The 19,950-nt window shown below is 45.2% G+C and overlaps 1 protein-coding gene across 1 annotated transcript in view; it reads left to right on the top strand.

Annotated features, from left to right (window-relative positions):
* The window catches only part of GRIN2C (glutamate ionotropic receptor NMDA type subunit 2C), an 895,681-nt gene that overhangs the window by 683,070 nt on the left and 192,661 nt on the right, over positions 1-19,950 (top strand). Inside the window, exon 7 of the mRNA XM_085617084.1 lies at positions 11,220-11,334. Within this exon, the coding sequence (XP_085473210.1) occupies positions 11,220-11,334 (115 nt within the window). The remainder of the gene's footprint in view (positions 1-11,219; positions 11,335-19,950) is intronic.

Consider the following 19,950-nt stretch of genomic DNA (forward strand, 5'->3'; position numbering starts at 1 on the left):
ATCAAGGCTTGTGGAATATAACGCGGAGTTAAAAATAGATTCTTAAAGAGGCTGGTTTGCGCGGTGTTGAAGGTTGTTGCGTCCTTTGAGTTTAGAAGTTAAGAACCATACGTGAGTGATGGCAAGAATTTTGCTGCCACGACTGTTAATAAATGTGTTGTTGAAATGTCACTCAGTTTTTTTTGCAAGATTTTAAATGCAAATAATAGCTGGTTTGCTTTGACTTTCCCTAGTTCTAGATGTTGCTTGAAACTGAGACGTTTATCTAACAGTACCCCCAGATATTTGTATGTTCCCACCTTGTCCAGGGGGTCACTGTTTATCGTCCAGGTAAATTTTGGTAGTTTTTTAATGTGAGTTTGAAAAACACATAACCTTTGTTTTCCGAAAATGTATGACTAGTTGGACTGAAGCTGTGTATAGTGCTAGTTGATTTATCAAGCGCTGTAGTCCTCTAGGCATTTGAGAAAGCAACAGGATGTCGACAGCGTATTGCATGCTTGTTGTTCGAACATTGCCAATTTTGGGGGATCTCCTTGTGTTAGACGAAGGATATTGTCTAGGTCGGCTGTATAGATATTGAATAAACAGGGGGCCAAAACGCACCCCGGTTTTAAGCCATTTACGGTCGTGATTTTGTTTGTTAGACTTTGACCACCCCCCATTTTTATTTGGACCCATGTTTTTGAGTGTAGATGGATTATTGCGTCTAACAATTTTTGGGGAGCTCTCCAAGACTTCATTTTAGCCAATAGCATGGATCTAAGAACCTTATCAAAAGCTGCTTTGAGATCTACAAAACAGGTGTACAAAACCTTTGAATTAACTATTGCTTGATTGGCCAAGAGCGTAACAACTGATAAATTTGTTAGGGTGTTCATCCCAGCTCGAAAGCCTGTTTGTATGTAGGGGATTAGTTTTGTTTGATTGACCCAGTCCTCTAGATCTTTCAGCAGATTTGTTGCATAGATTTTTGCCTCAGCATCAATAAGGGCAATTAATCTGTAGTTGGAAGGATCGGAACGAGCCCCTGATTTATGTATTGGTTACAGGTCTGCCAGGCATGTTGGGGGCCCTGAGTTCGCAATAGCCTATGAAATTTGTTTAGTTGTCTTTTTTTATCCTTAAAGTGTGTGTGTACCCGGCTGCCCCAGTGGTTGCAAACAATTTTTGGCTTTTAGAGTTGGTTGAACATTTTATGTTTAATCTATTGATGAAAGACTCCCAAGCGTCTGTCCCTAAAGGTTTTGTATCATGAGGAGTCAGTAGAGCAAAACATGACTCCATGATGCATCTACATTGTTTTTATTCCATATTAGCCGTTTTAGATTATACAGTTGGGTTGCTAGTGTGAGGGCACTTGCTGGCTGAGTTCTTTCTTGCACGTTAGTTCAAATTCAAACTCAGCTTTATTCGATTTATTTTGTAAAATAAAAATCATAAAAGCACAGTTAAAATACACATTCACTTATATTACAGAGTAGATTCAATAAATATTTATCAGGCAAACAAGAGTTAAATAGCTTATATCTTTACATTGTATTCCTGTACCTAATAACACCCTTTAGAAATAAAGAAATAGCCCTTATAATCAACTGATTTTCTAAAGATTGTAACTTCAGGTAAGCTATTCTGCATTGTCTTAAATCCATACTCTTCAAGATTGGTATTAAAAACCTTTTCCTAGGTAGTGTATAAAATTTACAACATAAAATACTATGCATCGTGGTTTGGGTTGAATTGTCATCACATGGACATGGGAGTAGGTTTTTCGATCAGTCATTAACTCCTGGAAAGGTGATCAATCTATGGAAAGTCCCAAAATGAAAGCGAGTTAAAAGCATGCGATCAGAGCTTCCCTGTACCTGTTCCAAATAGGGTTGTATACCTGGGTATATTATCATCAAATGGTTATCCATGACGTTTTTTTTATCTCTTTCTTTAAGCCACAGTTACTCATAGTACGGCCCGTGGGCCGCCAGCGGCCCGGCAAGCCTTCCTTGGCGGCCTGCGGACCTTGCAGACATCCTACCTGTGTTTTAAAAAAAAAAATTACATTGTGTTAGCAAAAACTGCCGGTTTCAGCAGCCCGGACTCTGAGACTCTGCTCTGTGGGGGCCGGGTGATTCCAGTGATTGTCAAAGTGGAGATGGAGGGGCCTAAGAGGTGAAATACAACAAAGCTTTATTAACATGTAAATGGTCTTTTAAAGACCTTTGAAATACTCGGGTGCAGCTGTGTGCGCGCGCTAGGAAGCTGTCTCAGTGCGGCTGTGTGTGCGCGCTGGGAAGCTACCTCAGCCCAGGCTGAGGGCTGACACCCACACGGGGTGAGGTGAGGGAGAGGGAGGAAGACAGAGGTTGACAGAGGGTGACAGAGAGAGGGAGACAGAGAGGCGCAGTCTGGGGTAGACAGAGGGAGAGGGAGGGAGGCAGAGGGAGGGAGAGGAAGGGAGACAGAGGGAGGCAGAGAGGGAGGCAGAGAGGGAGACAGAGGGGGAGACAGACGGAGGGAGGGAGATGGAGGGTGACGGAGGGAGCCAGAGGCAGGGAGAGGGAGACAGGGAGTGAGAGGGAGTGAGAGGGAGGGAGAGGGAGATAGAGGGAGACAGAGGGAGAGAGACAGAGGGAGAGAGAGGGAGACAGAGGGAGGGAGCGAGACAGGGAGAGAGACAGGGAGAGATAGAGGGAGGGAGACAGAGAGACGGAGGGAGACAGAGGGAGGGAGACGGCAGGAGGGAGGGAGACAGAGGGAGGGAAGGAGACGGAGGGAGGGAGGGAGACGGAGGGAGACGGAGGGAGAGGGAGAGAGATGGAGGGAGACAGGGAGGGAGACGGAGGGTGACAGAGGGAGGGAGGGAGACAGAGGGAGGGAGAGGGAGACAGGGAGGGAGACAGAGGGAGAGAGACAGAGGGAGAGGGAGGGAGACAGAAAGAGAGAGAGAGACAGGGAGAGATAGAGGGAGGGAGACAGAGAGAGAGACGGAGGGAGGGAGACGGAGGGAGGTAGGCAGACGGAGGGAGGTAGGCAGACGGAGGGAGGGAGATGGAGGGAGATGGAGGGAGACAGAGAGGTAGGGAGATGGAGGGAGACATAGGGAGGGAGGCAGACGGAGGGAGGGAGACGGAGGGAGACAGGGAGGGAGGGAGATGGAGGGAGACAGAGGGAGGGAGACAGGGAGGGAGGGAGACAGAGGGAAACGGAGGGTGATGGAGACGGAGGGAGAGGGAGGGAGACAGGGAGGGAGACAGAGGGAGGGAGACGGAGACAGGGAGGGAGACAGAGGGAGGGAGACGGAGACAGGGAGGGAGATGGAGATGGAGACAGGGAGGGAGGCGGAGGGAGGGAGGGAGACGGAGGGAGGGAGATGAAGGGAGAGGGAGGGAGACGGAGGGAGAGAGACAGAGGGAGAGGGAGGGAGACAGAGGGAGGGAGGGAGACAGAGGGAGAGGGAGGAAGGGAGGGAGACAGAGGGAGATGGCGGGAGACCGAAGGAGAGGGAGAGGGAGGGAGATGGAGACAGAGGGGCAGGGAGGGAGAGGGAGACAGAGGGCAAGAGACAGTGGGAGAGAGAGGGAGACAGAGGGAGAGAGACAGAGGGAGAGGGAGGGAGACAGGGCGAGAGAGACAGAGAGAGGGAGGGAGACAGGGAGGGAGACGAAGGGAGGGAGACGGTGGGAGGGAGATGGAGAGAGACGGAGGGAGACGGAGGGAGGGAGATGGCAGGAGAGGGAGTGAGAAGGAGGGAGACAGAGGGAGGGGGAGAGACAGGGAGGGAGACGGAGGGAGGGAGGGAGATGGAGGGAGGGAGGGAAACGGAGGGAGGGAGACAGAGGGAGACAGAGAGGGAGGAGGGAGACAGAGAGAGAGGAGGGAGACAGAGAGAGAGGAGGGAGACAGAGACGGAGGAGGGAGACAGAGGGAGGAGGGAGACAGAGGGAGGAGAGAGACGGAGGGAGGGCGACGAAGGGAGGGCGACGGAGGAAGGGCGACAGGGAGAGAGACAGGGGGAGAGAGTCAGGGGGCGAGAGACAGGGGGAGAGAGACAGGGGGAGAGAGACAGGGCGAGAGAGACAGGGAGAGAGAGACAGGGGGCAAGAGACAGGGGGAGAGAGACAGGGAGAGAGAGAGACAGGGGGATAGAGAGAGGGGAGAGAGAGAGGGAGGGAGAGGGAGTGGGAGAGAGGGAAGGAGAGGGAGTGGGAGGGTCAGGGAGGGGGAGGGAGGGGGAGAGAGAGAGAGAGAGAGAGAGAGAGAGAGAGAGAGAGAGAGAGAGAAAGATATGTGTATGCCGGGTCTGGTGGCTCAGTGGACGAAGGCGTCTGCTGAAGGGACCTGTGTTCAACCTCATGGTCACAATTTTTTTTGATCCTCCCCCTCTGACCCCGCCCCCACCTGTGCGGCCCTCGGCCACAAACCACACTGTAAATTTGGCCCCCGAGAGAAAGTTTGTGTGTACCCATGCTTTAAGCCATTGCTTATTCTCTGTTTTTAAGGTTTGTCTAGGGATTGTTACCATAGTCTCCGGTGTTTCAAAGAATTCAGGATGGCCAATTTCATTTATCATTTCTTTGATATAACCAAGCCAAGGTATAGTAGCAACCAGTGCTTAATTTGAGCCGGTGCTTTCCAGTGCTCAACACCGGCACTTAATTGGTTTCTGGTGCTCGGCACCAGCACCGAATTGTTAACACCATACTTGGAACAGTCCACCACATGATGGTGCTGCTCATCTAATTTAAAGATGAGCAGAACAATGGTAGTTTAGGACTACAATATACATTAAAATTGCTAATACCTGCCTCCCTAGCCATTCCATTAGCTTTGGGGATCTGGAATAATCTGAACTGTCGCATTTACATGCAAGGGAGATGGTTAGTAGTTGTTTTGGCAGCAATGACAAGAGGGATGGGTGGTGCAAGCTGCAGTGGCCTCCTGGTCAGAGCCCTGGCACTTAACATTTTACAAATTAAGCACTGGTAGCAACCCTGTCGAGTTTTAAACAATCCATAATGACATCACAATTAAAACCAGTCTCAGTTGATACCCAAACCTTGTGCCAAAGTAAAAGAGGGTTAATTCTAATAATATCAGTAATAAAAGGCAGACCAAGTTCCGAATGACAATTAAAATTAGCAGATGAGCTAGGTACCGCCAGGAGATAATGCGTAAATGCATTTTCACAGCATTGTACATGTTGAACATCCGCAAATCACCATATACCTGCCCCGTACATAGCTGTTGATAGACATTTGGATTTGTAAATAGCTAGTAACTCAGGGACAGGTCTGCAGCCTAGTTTCCTAGAAAAATTAATTACTGCACCAGTTGCTCTGGAAAACGTGGCAGTCCGAGACCCTGTCCGATCAAAGTTGATCCCCAGATAGGAGAATTTATCAGTGCTTTCAATTTTATTATCATTAATTAAAATGTCACATTTTTTAGGCATTTTTTTTCCCACAATTCATTGTGTAAGTCTTACTGATATTCACATTTAGACCCCTATCTTGCATAAAATTAACACAATTAGTGACAGTTCTTTGCAACCCTATTTGCGTCCGCGCCATTATGACCGCGTCATCCGCATAAAGTAAAATGGGAACAGGTGTATTTTTAATGATCGGATAGTCCTGCCGATGTTCAATCAAATATTGGCCAAGTCTGTTAATATACAATGAGAAAAGAAAAGGGGCAAGTACACAGCCTTGCCCCACTCCCTTTCTCATTTGAAATTTAGCTGAACACTCCCCCTGCCTCCCAAATCAAACCCTTGCCCCTGCTTCCCTGTACAATTCCTTTATAAATAAAAGCAAGGATTGGTCAACTTCCATCGCTTTAAGAACACCCAATAATTTTTCATGTTTTACGCAGTCAAACGCCCAACTAAGGTCAACGAATGACAGAAAAAGTTTTCCCTCCTTTGCTAATGTATATTTACTTATAATCAGGGTTAGATTGAGTTCTTGCTCTAACGTGCCAAGCCCCGCTCGGAACCCATATTGCAGATTAGATAACACTCCTTTCTCATCAGCCCATAATTGTAATTTATTTAAAATTACCCTCTCTACTACTTTCAAGAGGGACTCTAACAGGGAAATTGGACGATAGCACCTTGGTTCGTTTCTGTCTCCCTTTTTAAAAATAGAGATCACTATTGTGTCCGACCATGTGGGAATGAAACCGTGTCGACTACATATAGCTAAAACATTGGTTGAAAGTGGGGCCCACAGCTCAATATTAGTTTTGTATACATCCACAGGTACTCAATCTGGCCCAGGTGCTTTACCAGATGCGCTCTCATTTATGGCCCTAGTTACTGCCTCTAAAGGAAATACTGTATTCTGTACACTATCATTGGTCACCGTAACTACTGAGGGTACCTCATCATATCTGTTGGTCTCATCATTATAGAGAACAGTTAAATACTGGACCCATTTATCCTCAATAATGGCAATATCTACAATGTCAGTATACCTGTTAGCAAAAAATGGTGTGTTGACCGCTTTCTAAAAGCTATTATTATCTTTCCTTAAACATGCCTCGTGTAGCGTCTGCCAAGCCTCCAATCTTAATTGTACCTTTCGCCTTTTTATCGCCTGCCGATATGTAATTCTAGCCTGTCTTATTTCCTCCCTATTTCTAATTTCCTTATGTAATACTTTCTTCTAGTGGATGTGCGCCTTACTACATTCCCTATCAAACCAGCCCGGTGTCTTGTGCATTCCCCGTTTCTGCTCCCTAATTAATAGTTTCTGTACCTCTCCCATGATTTTAAGAAAGGCATTTAGAACAGCTTCATCATCCCTTTCCTCAGAGAGACAAGCTTCAAGATCTTCTCTGGACCTTTTTACAAGTTGCTTAATAAAGACCATGGGATTCACTTTTGACCAATTTAAAGAGTACCCGTTTGTACTGGCAAGATTGATATTAAAATTATAATGTAAACCCTTATCCTTCTTAGTTCTATCAGAACTCTCTAGATCAAAAGCAATACTGATTGGGTAGTGATCACTCATTATAATACCATTGGTTTCAAAAGTGCGGACATTTCTTGAGTACCTATTTCACACTAAAACAAAATCAATAATTGAATTACAACCTCGGCCATTAAAAGTAGGCTCGAAAGGTACTAAGGGAATACACAAATCATTGGCATATCCCAAGTCAAACTGAAAAACAATTTCATTTAACAAATCACCCAGTGTTATATGTGAAAAATGGGACAGCGTATCTTCTTTATCTTTTCCTAGGCCACAAATACCCCTTTGACTATGTTGGTGCAGGAACCAGTTATAATCACCCCCCTCCCCCATATAATACACATATCACCGGACATCTCGTCTTCCAAATTACTCAATGCTTGACGTAAATTCATTAACACACTCATTATCTGACTTTTGGGGATATTATTATAGAAATTGAGTAACACTGAACAGTACCCTCCTACCATATTCATTACTAGTATCTGGTAATAATCAGTCTCAATTGTAAGTTTCAAGTTGGTCACCCCCACAGTGTTAGAGACATAAATACATAATCCAACTTTGTTACGCCCTTGATCACTGATGACTGCCGGTGTGTGAAAGGTTTGATAGCCATTGATATGTTTTTCCTTCACTGTCCAGGTTTCTTGTAGACAGATTATAGAATATTCTTCTACGAAGGTTAATCACTGAGGTTCTCTCACTTTCGTGGATAACCCAGAAATATTCCAAAACAGTAGTTTACATGCCTTAGCTGTATCTTCCTTTTCCTGTCCCCCTCCTGGGATCTTGGTATTCACTTCTCCATTGGGGTTGTCCCCACCCATTATTGATGGCACTATATATTTGGGACTAATTTCAATGTTGCCTTCAGAATTAATTATGTTTCCATTAGTGTTCACACCCTCATTCATTTGATCTAATTTCAAATTGCAATCTATCCCAGTAACAAACGCGATTCCTTGATAAAAAAACTGCTCTTGTGAGGTATCCCCAGGGAATGGTAGATATTCCAACCTAATTTGGCCATCCCCTCTCATATGCTGTAACCTTGGTCAATCTATAGCTTCAAGTGTAGTTAACAGATCCAAACGATTATACAGCGGGACGTTACATGAGCTCGTTGTGTCAACATGGGCTTTTAATTTCAGTATAATTAAAACGTACATTCCCTGCCCTTGTGAGAGCTGCATGCACTAACATAGGGTCGCTAAAAGTCAAAACAATACAATCACCCTGAAAAGTTTTTCCGCCATCTCCCACCCATGTAAACCGTCTAACCATTTTAAACTTTTCAAATAGTGCATCTGTAAGACCGTTTTTTACCTAGCCAATAAAGAGATTTGTTTCGAAGACCCTCCCACGTTTCATACAAAGATGTATGCAAAGAAGGAACATTGGCTAGGATTACTATATATGGTGTGGCAGCCGGTGGTAAGTCAAGATGGTTATATCCTAGGTTCTCTGGGAGTTCCCGCTATTAACTCTTTTGTTCTCTAATATGGCTTATTATGATCATTATTAACTTGCGATTTATTACAAGGAGGCGTGGATCCATGTGTGGCCGATCTTGTTATACCAGATATAGGGTCTGTGCTTGAGGTAATGGTTCCCTACATGTGGGATTAAGAGTGAGCTACAGGGATGTTTACCATTACGTTGTGTATTCACACCGGTAACCCTATCGTCACCTCTTAAACATCCCACTATCTCTATTAATTCCCCCAAAGCACCAACCACATAATTATATCAATCATCAATTTTCCTCGTAATTTTGTCAATTTCAAACGTTTCACCCTCAATTAGCATGTTCACGGTGGATCTCCCTGAGCTAACAGACCTTCTAGGTTCACCTGTTTTTAATTGTTTACCAGTATTTTTCCTCTTCTTGAAAAACGGCCTTTTACTTGGGCTCACAGGACATTTCCCAGCTTGGTTTACTGCTTGTATCCCCTCAGATACATCAGGGTTCCTACTACGTTTTGAGGGCGGTTGGGGATCATCTTCTGGGTCACTCACATATCCGCTACCGTGTTGCTGTCAGCTCCTTTTTCGTGGCCATTTTGGATTAATGGCAATGATGTTTGTGGGCAGGTCTTATTTAATTTGCTTTTCCTTGCTTTCCTCAAGCGTTTTCGTTCCCTCTTTGTGAGTGAAGTTCTCAGACTTGTTTGTTCCTTGGTTCCCACTACTTCCTTTTGTAAGTAATCTTGATTGGTAATTGTGGCAGATACTTCTAGGTGTAATTGATCGTTCAGTAGTTCAGACTCATTCTCGGTGTCAGGTAAGATTCTACGTTCGTGGTCTTGGAACTTAGTCATCGCTTTCACTCTTAGATTATTGCCACTTGGGGTCTCCCCACCAATTCTGATTGTTTCCGTGGTAATTCTTTCCTTGGATGGTGATGTAGGGTGTATTTGTGTTTCCCTGACTGCCCCCAGCAATCTGACATTATGGTTGGAACCCTTGCGAGTTTATCAATTATTTAGGGGCAGTAACAGGTATGATATGTGTTATCATTTTCTTGTTGGATCTTTGTTATCATAGTATTTAAATCTTGCAACTTCTGTTCTCTCCCCTGGACGTATATTGTTAAGACATTTAATAGCTTGACTTGGGTGTCTAGCTTGTCGGCATGGTATGTCATGGCAGATCCGATGGTTTCCATGGTGCCTAGTAGTAGTGTCCAAACAGAACTGGTTGGTGGATATATTTGTGCATTCGTCAAGGATTTGTCTCCTTGTTCCTCGACGTTTGTTAGTTGAACGTTTTCACGTAAACCCTGTGGTTCTAAAGGTGGGGCCAACGGGGCCTCAAGGGGCACAACCCCCATTATCTTTTGTTGTGATGGTCCCCGTTCCATCTGCTGAGTGGGCTGGGATGAGTCGGGGGTGTCTCAAGCGTGCCGGGAATCTGTTTTTGAGCGCAGGCTAATTGCGCCCCGGATTGGTCCAGTGGTTGTGTTTGTAGAACTGCTGATAAGCTAGATGGTACACAAGGCGTGAAAAACTGTCATTCCAGCACACAAGATCTTCAATGAGGCATTGTAACGCGTTTTGTTGTTGGCGTTGTTGATATTGACTTAGTTGGCCTAATTCTACCGGGCTCACCCACTGATTGTGTGTAATTTCCTAGTTTGTGCATGTCTCTATATGGACTAAGGCCTCGGCGACCTGAAGATTGTGTCCTTAACAGTCAGTTGGTGAATTTAAACTATTGTGTGTAAGACTATCATGGCTTTTATCATCTCTTATGGATGGCTTAAGATCCCCCTGTTCCGTTCTTTTTTTTTTGGTATTTTATTATCGCTATCGCTAATGCCATTGCCTTCTCGGAATGTGTCATCAATGTCATTGGCGGCATTGGTAATTTAGCTTCCTTAGCTTCCTTATTATTTTTATGTTTCTCTGGGGATAGTCTGCGGCATCATTTAAAAAAATCTGTAATAAGTGCCCGCTTGCTAGATTTGGCACTAGTTCTGATGATTGATCTGGTGGTGATAGTGTGGCTCAATTCGCCTTCTTTGGTATTGTCCGTGTCAGTATCCATGTCCTTGTGTTGATTAATCTCTGATTCCGAGTCCTGGGTTCTGCTGGGGCTGTCTGCCACTTGTTGATCTCCTTTTTAGGTCTCGCTGAGTCAGCGCGCATGCGCTGCTCGGAGAGACATTTAGTAGGTGAGTGGTGTGTCTGTGAGAATGTATTGTGACTCGTGTCTGTGTGGAATAAGCAGTATGTCAGAGTGTGTGTACAGTGAATAATGTGCTTGAATGCAGATGTGTGTATATGAGTGCTTCTGAATACGGAGTAAGCAAAGTGCCTGAATGTAGGGTGAGTAATGTGTCTGTGTGAGTGCTGGGTAAGCGGTGAGTCATAAGTCTAGGATGAGGAGTGTACTGTGTGAGTGCAGGGTGAGTATGTGCCTGAGTGCAAGTTTTTAGCTGTATTGTAAGTGCAGGATGAGGGGTATACTTGTGTAAGTGCAGGGTGCACACGTTGCCAATCCTTGTTAGACAATTTAGCAGGAAAATGTGCTCTCAAGGAACTCTATAACTTTTAATGTTTGAGGAGGTGTCCTTTCTAATCTCACTAGAAAGTAGTATAATGTTTGCTAAAATCACTCAGTTGTGCACACAAACAAGAAATATGTGCACACAAACAGGTCACTGCCGCACACAGACAAAAATAATTAGAGGGAACACTTCTCCTGACACACTGTCTCACTTCTGCTCCACAGGCATATGCTGAACGTAACATGGGAGAACAGGGACTTCTCATTTAATGAAGACGGGTACCTGGTGAAGCCATCTATGGTTGTGATATCTCTGAATCCCCAGAGGTATTGGGAGATGGTAAGTGTCCTTGTGCATAGCTTACTCATTTTTTCTGTCCCCTTGTTTCACTGTAAACAGATGCACAAAAACAAAGTAGCATCTGAGGACCCAAACTACCTGTACATTCTGTAGGGACTTCAGAGTATAAGCTCTGGCCCATAAGAGGGAAGTAATGGAGACTGTACCAAAAACAACATCTGTACCTCTGATGGTCGGACCAGCCTATTTTGTGGTTCCTCTATGATGGACGTCTCACTGGTAGACACTACTGTGACCCTGCCATTGGGTCCTGCAAGGTGCAATGGAAATCGTCCAGTCTACAGTAGTTTGTACATAACTATTGTTTCCTGTGTCGAGCACGGAATTGCTAGGAGACTTTCCCAAAGTTGTGAACTTTCTGTCCTTACCAAATCGCCAGGAACGGGAAGAGGCAACAGATGTGGGTACTGTCATTTCTAATTTATTGATAGCTAATTTAAACCATTCAATATACAATGATAGACAAGAGAAAACTGCATGATGCTATTTTCAAATTTAAAATAAATCTTGCAAATCATCAATTTGAATTATAAAGGAGTATTTCAAATTAAAGACATCAATTTCACAAACCCAGCTATCAGATGTTCGTTGTTACTATGGCAGCAATAAAGACAGGTGCGGGCCACGTCTTCTCTGATGTGGAATCAGAATTTGTTGCCACTCATTAAGAAAAGTCGGGCAGTAGCATGCAGCAAAAGCAACATGGGACAGCGATTCATGTGTATAGCTGCACATACGACAGCTGATAGATTCCCCTGTGTGCTTCCACTTTTGATAAATCTCGCTGAAGTCAAAAACCCAAATCGTAATTTTAAATCTTTTTTCTTCAGCTCCCCTGAAATTGGGAATTTCAAGCATGAAGGTACTTGACAGCTGATATCTCCTATGGAGGTAAAGGCCCCAATAGGATTTTGTCCCTAATGTTGTGAGATCTTTAGCTTCTGAGAGAAGCTTGCAGCTTGTTTTCATTCTTTTTAAGGTAGACTAGGATAAGCCTTGTTCCTTGGATCTCTGTCGTGTCTTGAAGCCTTGAAGGGCCTGAGCCTCCACCTCATTCCATAGAGATGGTGGAACTCATGAATCCGGTTCTTGTTTCAGATGAAACTTCAGGAATCCAGGCCCTGCTTTACACAGACTGAACCGATACTGTAATAAATGTGCTTTCTGGGCCGCATTATGGTTAAGGAGTCCTGAAGGCCATGAGCCAACTCTACATTCCATGGGGATGGTGTAATCCATGAATCCAGTTCTGGTTTCAGATGAAATGCCCTGCTTTACACAGGCTGACCCAATACTGTAATAAATGTGCCTTCTGGGACAGATTCTGTTTGAGGAGTTTAAACTCCATTCTAATCTGGTGTTCTGGGGCTGAAGTTGGGAGGCGAAATCATTTCCTAAACAGTTTACATTGCACACACTTAGAGGATTTGTTTTAATTTAAGACCCTGATGGATCAAGGCAGAGAGCACTGCTATATTGTCAATAGTGGAATTAACTGAGGAAAAACCAGTGTGATACTGGGGGATAAGATTTACTTTCTCTGTCCAACAGGAAAATTCTTTAAATAGAACTGTTGCATAATAGTTCAAATCCACCTCCATCAGGGCAATTAGCCTATAGTTGTGTGGATTGGCTTTAGAGCCCTTTTTAGGTCAAAGCCTAAACGACAGCGCAGCTACTTGGTTTACTAATGACAACTTCGGGACATCCTGAAAGCTGACTTAAGAATGCATTCCACCTATTGAGTACTATTGGCTTTGCACTTTGCAACTCACATTTACTTGCTTACTATTTGCTGGCTTTATTTTTTTAGTCTGTACAGTTTGAGTTTGCACCTCCTGTGGAGCATAGTCTATTTGTTGTATTCTTTCACAAGCACTCGTTTTTTTGTAAACAGGCCTTTAAATCTTGTTCTTATCTTGTCACATTTGCTCTGCATTCAAAGGCAGAGGTCAAATGTCAGGATTCTGTCTTCAGAGGGAACTTGGTGTTTACTTTTCTTTATCAGATTTCAGAGTGAGAGGATTTATGTGATAAACTTGCTCTTAAAGCTAATTCTTTTTAATAGAACACAACACAATGTAAATGTCTGTAAACGAACTGTGCAGATATTTCAGAATATATTAGAATTTGGAAAGCACAAATGAAGCACATTTTTTAGTAATTATGAAGGGTGGTGGAAAAAATCAACATTCTATGTGATAACATTTCCACACATTATTGTTTGTGGATTGTATACTTTTATCAGTAAAACTGTATGTTTCTGCATATGTAATGGTCATTTCAATTGAAACTATGTTATCTGTAATGGCAGTGCGCTACCACACCATGCTTACTCCACACTATGCCCCTCCACTCTACATCACTTCACTCTACAATACGCTACTCAACTCTATGCCCCTCTTCTCTATGCCACTCTATGAAACGCCACACCATTCTATTGCACTCCACTCCACGGCATTCTACCCCACTCTAAGACACTCCACTTAACATCACTCCATTCCACACCACTCCACTCTATGCCACTCCAAGCTAAGTCACTCTACGTCACGTCACTCCATTCTATGGCACGCCACTCCACTCTACGACACACCACTCCTCCTTGCTCCTACTACATGACACTCCACTCTACGTCCCTCCACACTAAGGCACTCTAAAACATGCCACTCTACAACATGTTACTCCACTCTACTCTATGACATGCCACTCCACTCTACTCTATGACATGCCATGCCACTAAACACCACTTCACTCAATGCCACTCCACTCTACCCCACTCCACTTAACGTCACTCAACTCTATGCCCCTCCACACTATGCAGTTCCACTCTATTTCACTCTACGACATGCTCCTCCACCACTCTATGCACCTCCACTACCCCTCTCCACTCTACACCCCTCCACTCTGCGCCACACCACTCTACGACACAACACTCTATGCCACTCTACTCTATGAAACACAATCTATGACACAGCACCCTATGCCACTCCACTCTACTCCACTCTACTGCACTCCACTCTATGACACTCTACTCCATTCTACGACCCTCTACTCAACTCTATGCCACTCTATGCCACTCTACACCACTCCATTCTATGACACTCTACACCTCTCCACTCTATGCCATTCCACTCCACAACACACTTTTTCTGTACACTCTACGTCACTCCACTGTATGAAACTGTTCTCCACTCTATGCCCCTTCACTCTATACCTTTCCACTCTACTGCACTCCACTTTGATCCCTCCACGACACTCAATGCCACTCTGCAGCACTCCACTATACGCCACTCCACAACACTCCACTCTACCGCACTCCACAATACTCTACACCACTCCATGACACTCCACTCTACCCCACTTCATGACGCTCTATGCCACTCCTCAAAGCTCCACTCTACACCACTCCATGACACTCTACACCACTCCATGGCAGTCCACAACACTCCACTCTGCATCACTCCACTCTATGACACTCCACTCCACTCCACACCACTCTCCTCTATTTAATTAACTTTTAGCCAGGCTGAACTGCAGACACGTTGCTGACATCATGGCTAAATCACATTGGTAAAGCCAATAGCTCTTGCCCAGGTGAGACCTATTGGCTTTGCCAATGCTTGCTATGTACTGGATGTAGCGGAAAGTCTTTCCAAGATGCTGGAACCGAGTGCCCCTTGTAACAGTATGTAAATATGTTACTACTGCCTCAGGCCAGTAGGTCAGATTATGTTTGAAGATTGCCGTTTCTTGGTCGTTGGGTCCAGGCACTGCTGTGTCCCCTTGCCTCGATTATCTCAGTGATCTCCTTATAGGTTCATAAGCGAGAGGGCTTTGTAAGACCCACATTTTTAGCTACCTCTGAGCCTTTATTGACCACTGAGTGTAAAGTGGTGTTGAATTCGGGTGATGAACTTCCATTCCGTGTGGACTTCAACTAAATACATCGAGATTGTGCGGTTTTTGATAGGGACGTCACTCTCCGTGCGGTGTACTATTTCAAAATCTGCATAAATTACACTATTGGCACAAATGTATAGTCTATGACTCCGAAACTGCTGGGGGTCTATCCTATATGCTAAGTATGATTATCAATTGAGAATCGTCCATTTATTGCTCTGGGCCTTAGATTTTATAGGCAGGTCACTTTGCGACGGGAGGGTGCGTTTACGAGTGCCACGCTTGTTTATTGAGATTATGATGCCATTATGTGGGTGCTGACAACATACGATTACCAGACGTTGTGTACGGGGAGACAGAGACTGCTATCTCTGTGACAAATGCTTTTCAAAATGGAGAGCCTTCTTCTGGCAAATTAATCAGCGCCTGGGGAAGAAGAGAGAGGAACCGCTCTTTCGACAACTCACTGTGCTGATAAGAGAGTGCTGTAGAGATAACACAGTCTCGGCTGCAGAGGAACTTGTGGGGACAGCTGTGGTCCTTGTTGGCATAATACATAACCCTTCTGCAGAGAGAGAGAGAGAAAGAGAGAGAGAGAGAAGAAAGGGTCTTCCTATGGTGACACCTTCTGGCCAGAGCTGAGAGAGAAGCTTATGTACCAACCCCTGTGGGGGAGAAACCAATTAATTCACTTACAGTGCTTCATGATGGTCAGACACTAACACTGCTGACGTAACAGCACTTAGGGGCAGGAATAGTCAACTATTTCTTTTACCGAAACACCTTGGGCTGTATTACAATAAGTGCCTCTGGGGTTCAATGGGCGTTTGCATCCGCTTTGTGCACCCCCCAAGCACTTTGGTATTACAGAAGAGGGCGCAGACACGTGTGCATCCCTTTCAGTAATACTGATAGTGCGGTGCTACCATCAGGGGCATTCCCTCATTTGCATAGGGGCATGCCCGAAGCAAATGAAGAAATTCCTTTGCCGCTGCACCCTGCGCCATATATCAGATGTGGACGCAAAGGCAAAGAAGCTCTCAGGGGACACTCAGAGTGCGCTACCATCTAGGTGGCACACTCTGAGTGCGCCCCATTAGAGCAGCACTCTGGAGGGAAGAAAGAGGGTCCTGAGGACCCTCCAGACATCCCCATTAAAAGTGCAGGCGGGTTGCCGCCTGCACTGTGAAAACACAGAGCAGCTGGCTCCATGATTTCACATAAATGCGCTGCCCCCAGGGCAGAGCGAGTTTGTTGCTACCCTGGGGGCAGTGCATTCACCATAATGGGGCACAAACAATGACAATGTGTAATACGGCCCCTGGTGGCCAGTGGCATACCCAGCCTTACTAAATGACAACATTTCAGCACAGTTGTCAAACCCCATTCAGGGGGGCGACGGGGCAGGCAGGAGGTATTGCCTACAGCTGTGGTGATAAGGTCATTTACCACAACAGCAGTCCGTTCTACTATGGTGTCGTAATCTGGACCAAGTACAACCCTTTCAGCACTTGACTCTCAGAGGTAGTGATAATAAGTAGGCAAAGGCTTCGCAGGGAGGTTAGTGTGGGGGTACTTAGGATTGGCAATCAACATCGCAACCATCAGTACAATAAGGTCATTGTCCAGCCCAGTCCTTCTCTTTTGAAAAGACAAGTGCCTTATTTTACAATAATGTGCAAGGTACCCGACACTCGAGTACAGGTCCATGGGGCCCGTGCTAGGCACTCAACCCCACCTTCTCCCTCCAAAGTATGGGATTGGAGTTCTGATGCTGTAATCCCTAGCTCAGGTGCAGCTAGCTCTTAGCACACAATCATTACTGAAGAATAACACCTGTATATTGTCTCACCCATTGCTACTTATTGGTGGCTTAGAGCCTCTATGGGCCTCTTGCATTAGGGTGGGCTCATTAGTGGTGAGCTGGACCAAGGGCATGACTTGTAGAAGCCCTACTCAGGGAGGACGACCTGCAGGGCTAGAAGTGAGTCTTCTGAGGGTGACAGAAGAAGTGGCAGCTTCTGGCTTCTGCCCTCAGTGCTGGCGGGTCATGCAGGCTCAGCGGCCCAAATCATCTAATGCGTACACGGTCAGTCATGCTGGGGCCTACAAGGCTGGAGGCAGCTCAGCAGTCCTCTTCCTCAGACATGGGGCTCCAGCGACAGCGGTGCACTTCCAGGTGCTGTTGGATTCATGATAGCTGCAGTCTAAATGTGCGTTGAGATCTTCAGTGCCATGGTTGCCAGGTGTTTGTTTGTCACATGGTGAAAATGTCAATCTTCCGAGCAGCTTCATTGACTTGGCACTACTGGGGGGTCAGTGCCAAGCAAGCCACTCACTGAGTGGGTACCGCAAGGTTACAGCCTCCACTTTTGGGATAGCCAGGAATGCATGACATGGAGTTGGCAGTGCCATGGTCACACGTCCAAGGCAGAGCCTTCTTTAGCACTGGTGTTGGCCAGTGTGGCAGTCTTTGGTGACACCCCGACCTTCCCAAAATGATCTCCTTCTTCGCAGATCTCCTAACTACCACTTTCCAATGGTGTCCATCGGCTCTCCTTAGCCCCTATCTCACATTTATTTATTTTATAATGCTATGCATTCAACTTTAGAATGTCAAAGCGCTTTACATCATTAACATCACAAGCATATTATACACAGACAATGAGTCATACAGGTGTATAAATAAATGTATAGGAGATGTTACCTAATACAAAGAGGACTACAAAGTGTAGGAGTCAAATGTCATCTATACTAGTAGGCATTATATGTTAAGAGTGCTTGGTCTGGAGAAAGGATGGGGCAGATTTACTAAATTTTCATGCAGTGTAGCAACCAACGTTGCTACGTTGTGTTGCATGAAAAGAAGAGAGCACAGCAGCACCTTATCGACTAAGTTATTTGGCTGTTGCTCTTTCCATTCGTGCTGGCGTACATTAGGTTGCCTTCTGCCAATGCAGGCCTCAGTGGAAAGTTGGGGGAGTGATGTCAAGCATAGGTTTTATATTAAAAGCGTATTCTACTGGCACGAAATTCTATGCTTTGACAGTTTAACACTTTAACACAATGTATGTGTGCTGTATTGTACAGCACACATGCAAAATAACACACATACAAAGTTAGAAAGCTTTTTACAAAGTTAGAAAGGTTTGGAGAGACAAAATATTATCTCCAACTATACGCCTGCCTCAAGGAGGTGTATTTTTTGATGCAAATACCTTTCTACCAAAGTTAGTAGATAGAGATTTGCATCAAAGCCCATGGGTGGGTGCATGGGAACGTCCATGTACCACCCATGGTACATCTCCATGACACAAAGTAGAACATAGTGCTACTTTGTGTTACTTTAGAGCTACTTTCCAGTGCAATTCAAGCATGCTCTTGAAAGTAAACCCCAAAACAATACTTTGCACCTTTTTTGCACCACTTTGTGCTGCAAACGAGGTGCAAAGTGTTAGTAAATCCACCCCATAAACTCAGGATTTGAAATGTAACACTGTGATTGGGGGAGTCATACTGAAAAAATGTATTAATACTAAAAGGAATCCTTTTTAGATAATTGAGGGGAAAAACAATAAGGTACTAATCCTAAACTTGGATTTTGCATGCAGTGCTTTAAAATACCAGTTCATAGCTCAATGTGCTACAGTAAAAAGGCTCTAACTTATGATCTCCAAGTAACATAAGAATCTCTGTAACAAAGCGTACCTACTTAAAATATAAATGTGGGATCTGTATGTTACACATTGTGCTTTGGAGATGGACAATGTACCCTCTATGCTACTTTATCAAGAGACAAAACTGTGACTAGACAAGTGACAGATCTATTCATCAAGTGCATTACCCTCCAGAGTTATCATGCCGTTCCCATTATCCGCTGAAAAATGCTGGGCACACAAAGATCTCTGCAGACTGTTCTTATCTCACCTCAGCCTGTCATACAAAGGTGCCCCCTAGAGCTTGGAGTCTAGTGTGGTGGCACCGGTCCCACTGCCTCAAAGCCAGCACAGCAGGTGCCAAAGGGGAAATGTCGGCCTCAGCTTCAGTCGGGCCTACTGCTCAGGCACATTTCTTCAAGTGCCTCAGCAGTGATGATGGAAATGACAAGGGAGGCCACTCAAACACGCTTCAGAAGCACTGTAGTCTTCCAACAACTTCTGAAACTGCAACATCAATCTCAGTCAATGAGACACTGATGAAGGGACCCTGGCACCAGAGTGAACTGCTTCTTCCCCTTTCCACCAGGCAGCTCCCACTGTAAGGTGGGCTCACTCCTTCCCCATTGTTGAGGAAGGACTCCTTGGGGTCTTGGGACAAGTCAGGCAGTTTTTCCTCAAGATCAAGCTCCAGATGGGTTACCAGCACCTTGGGGAAGCTAGCTTTTGGGGAGAACCAGTCATGGTTGTGCAGTAGTCCTCTGAGTCCTCCGTGGAGGGTCCACACCTCTGTCAGAGAGAACCTTTGAACTTGAAGAGCAAGTGGGTCAGCAGGTCTCACCTTTATACAGTTAGCAGAATGGGTATGTGCATTATCCGTCAGCTTTTGTAAAACTGGTTTGGGTTAGTTCCCTTTTCATGTGTCCTTCTCAGGCTGCATTCAAGCCTCAGCCTTTGTCTTGACTGATGCTCCACACAGAAGGTCATCTCCAGGTTGGTGCGCCCACATCAGAGGCACAAAGAAGCATGAGCAGTCTGC

Source organism: Triturus cristatus, chromosome 7 (genome assembly GCF_964204655.1).
Source record: "Triturus cristatus chromosome 7, aTriCri1.1, whole genome shotgun sequence".
In the NCBI taxonomy this organism is placed as follows: domain Eukaryota; kingdom Metazoa; phylum Chordata; class Amphibia; order Caudata; family Salamandridae; genus Triturus; species Triturus cristatus.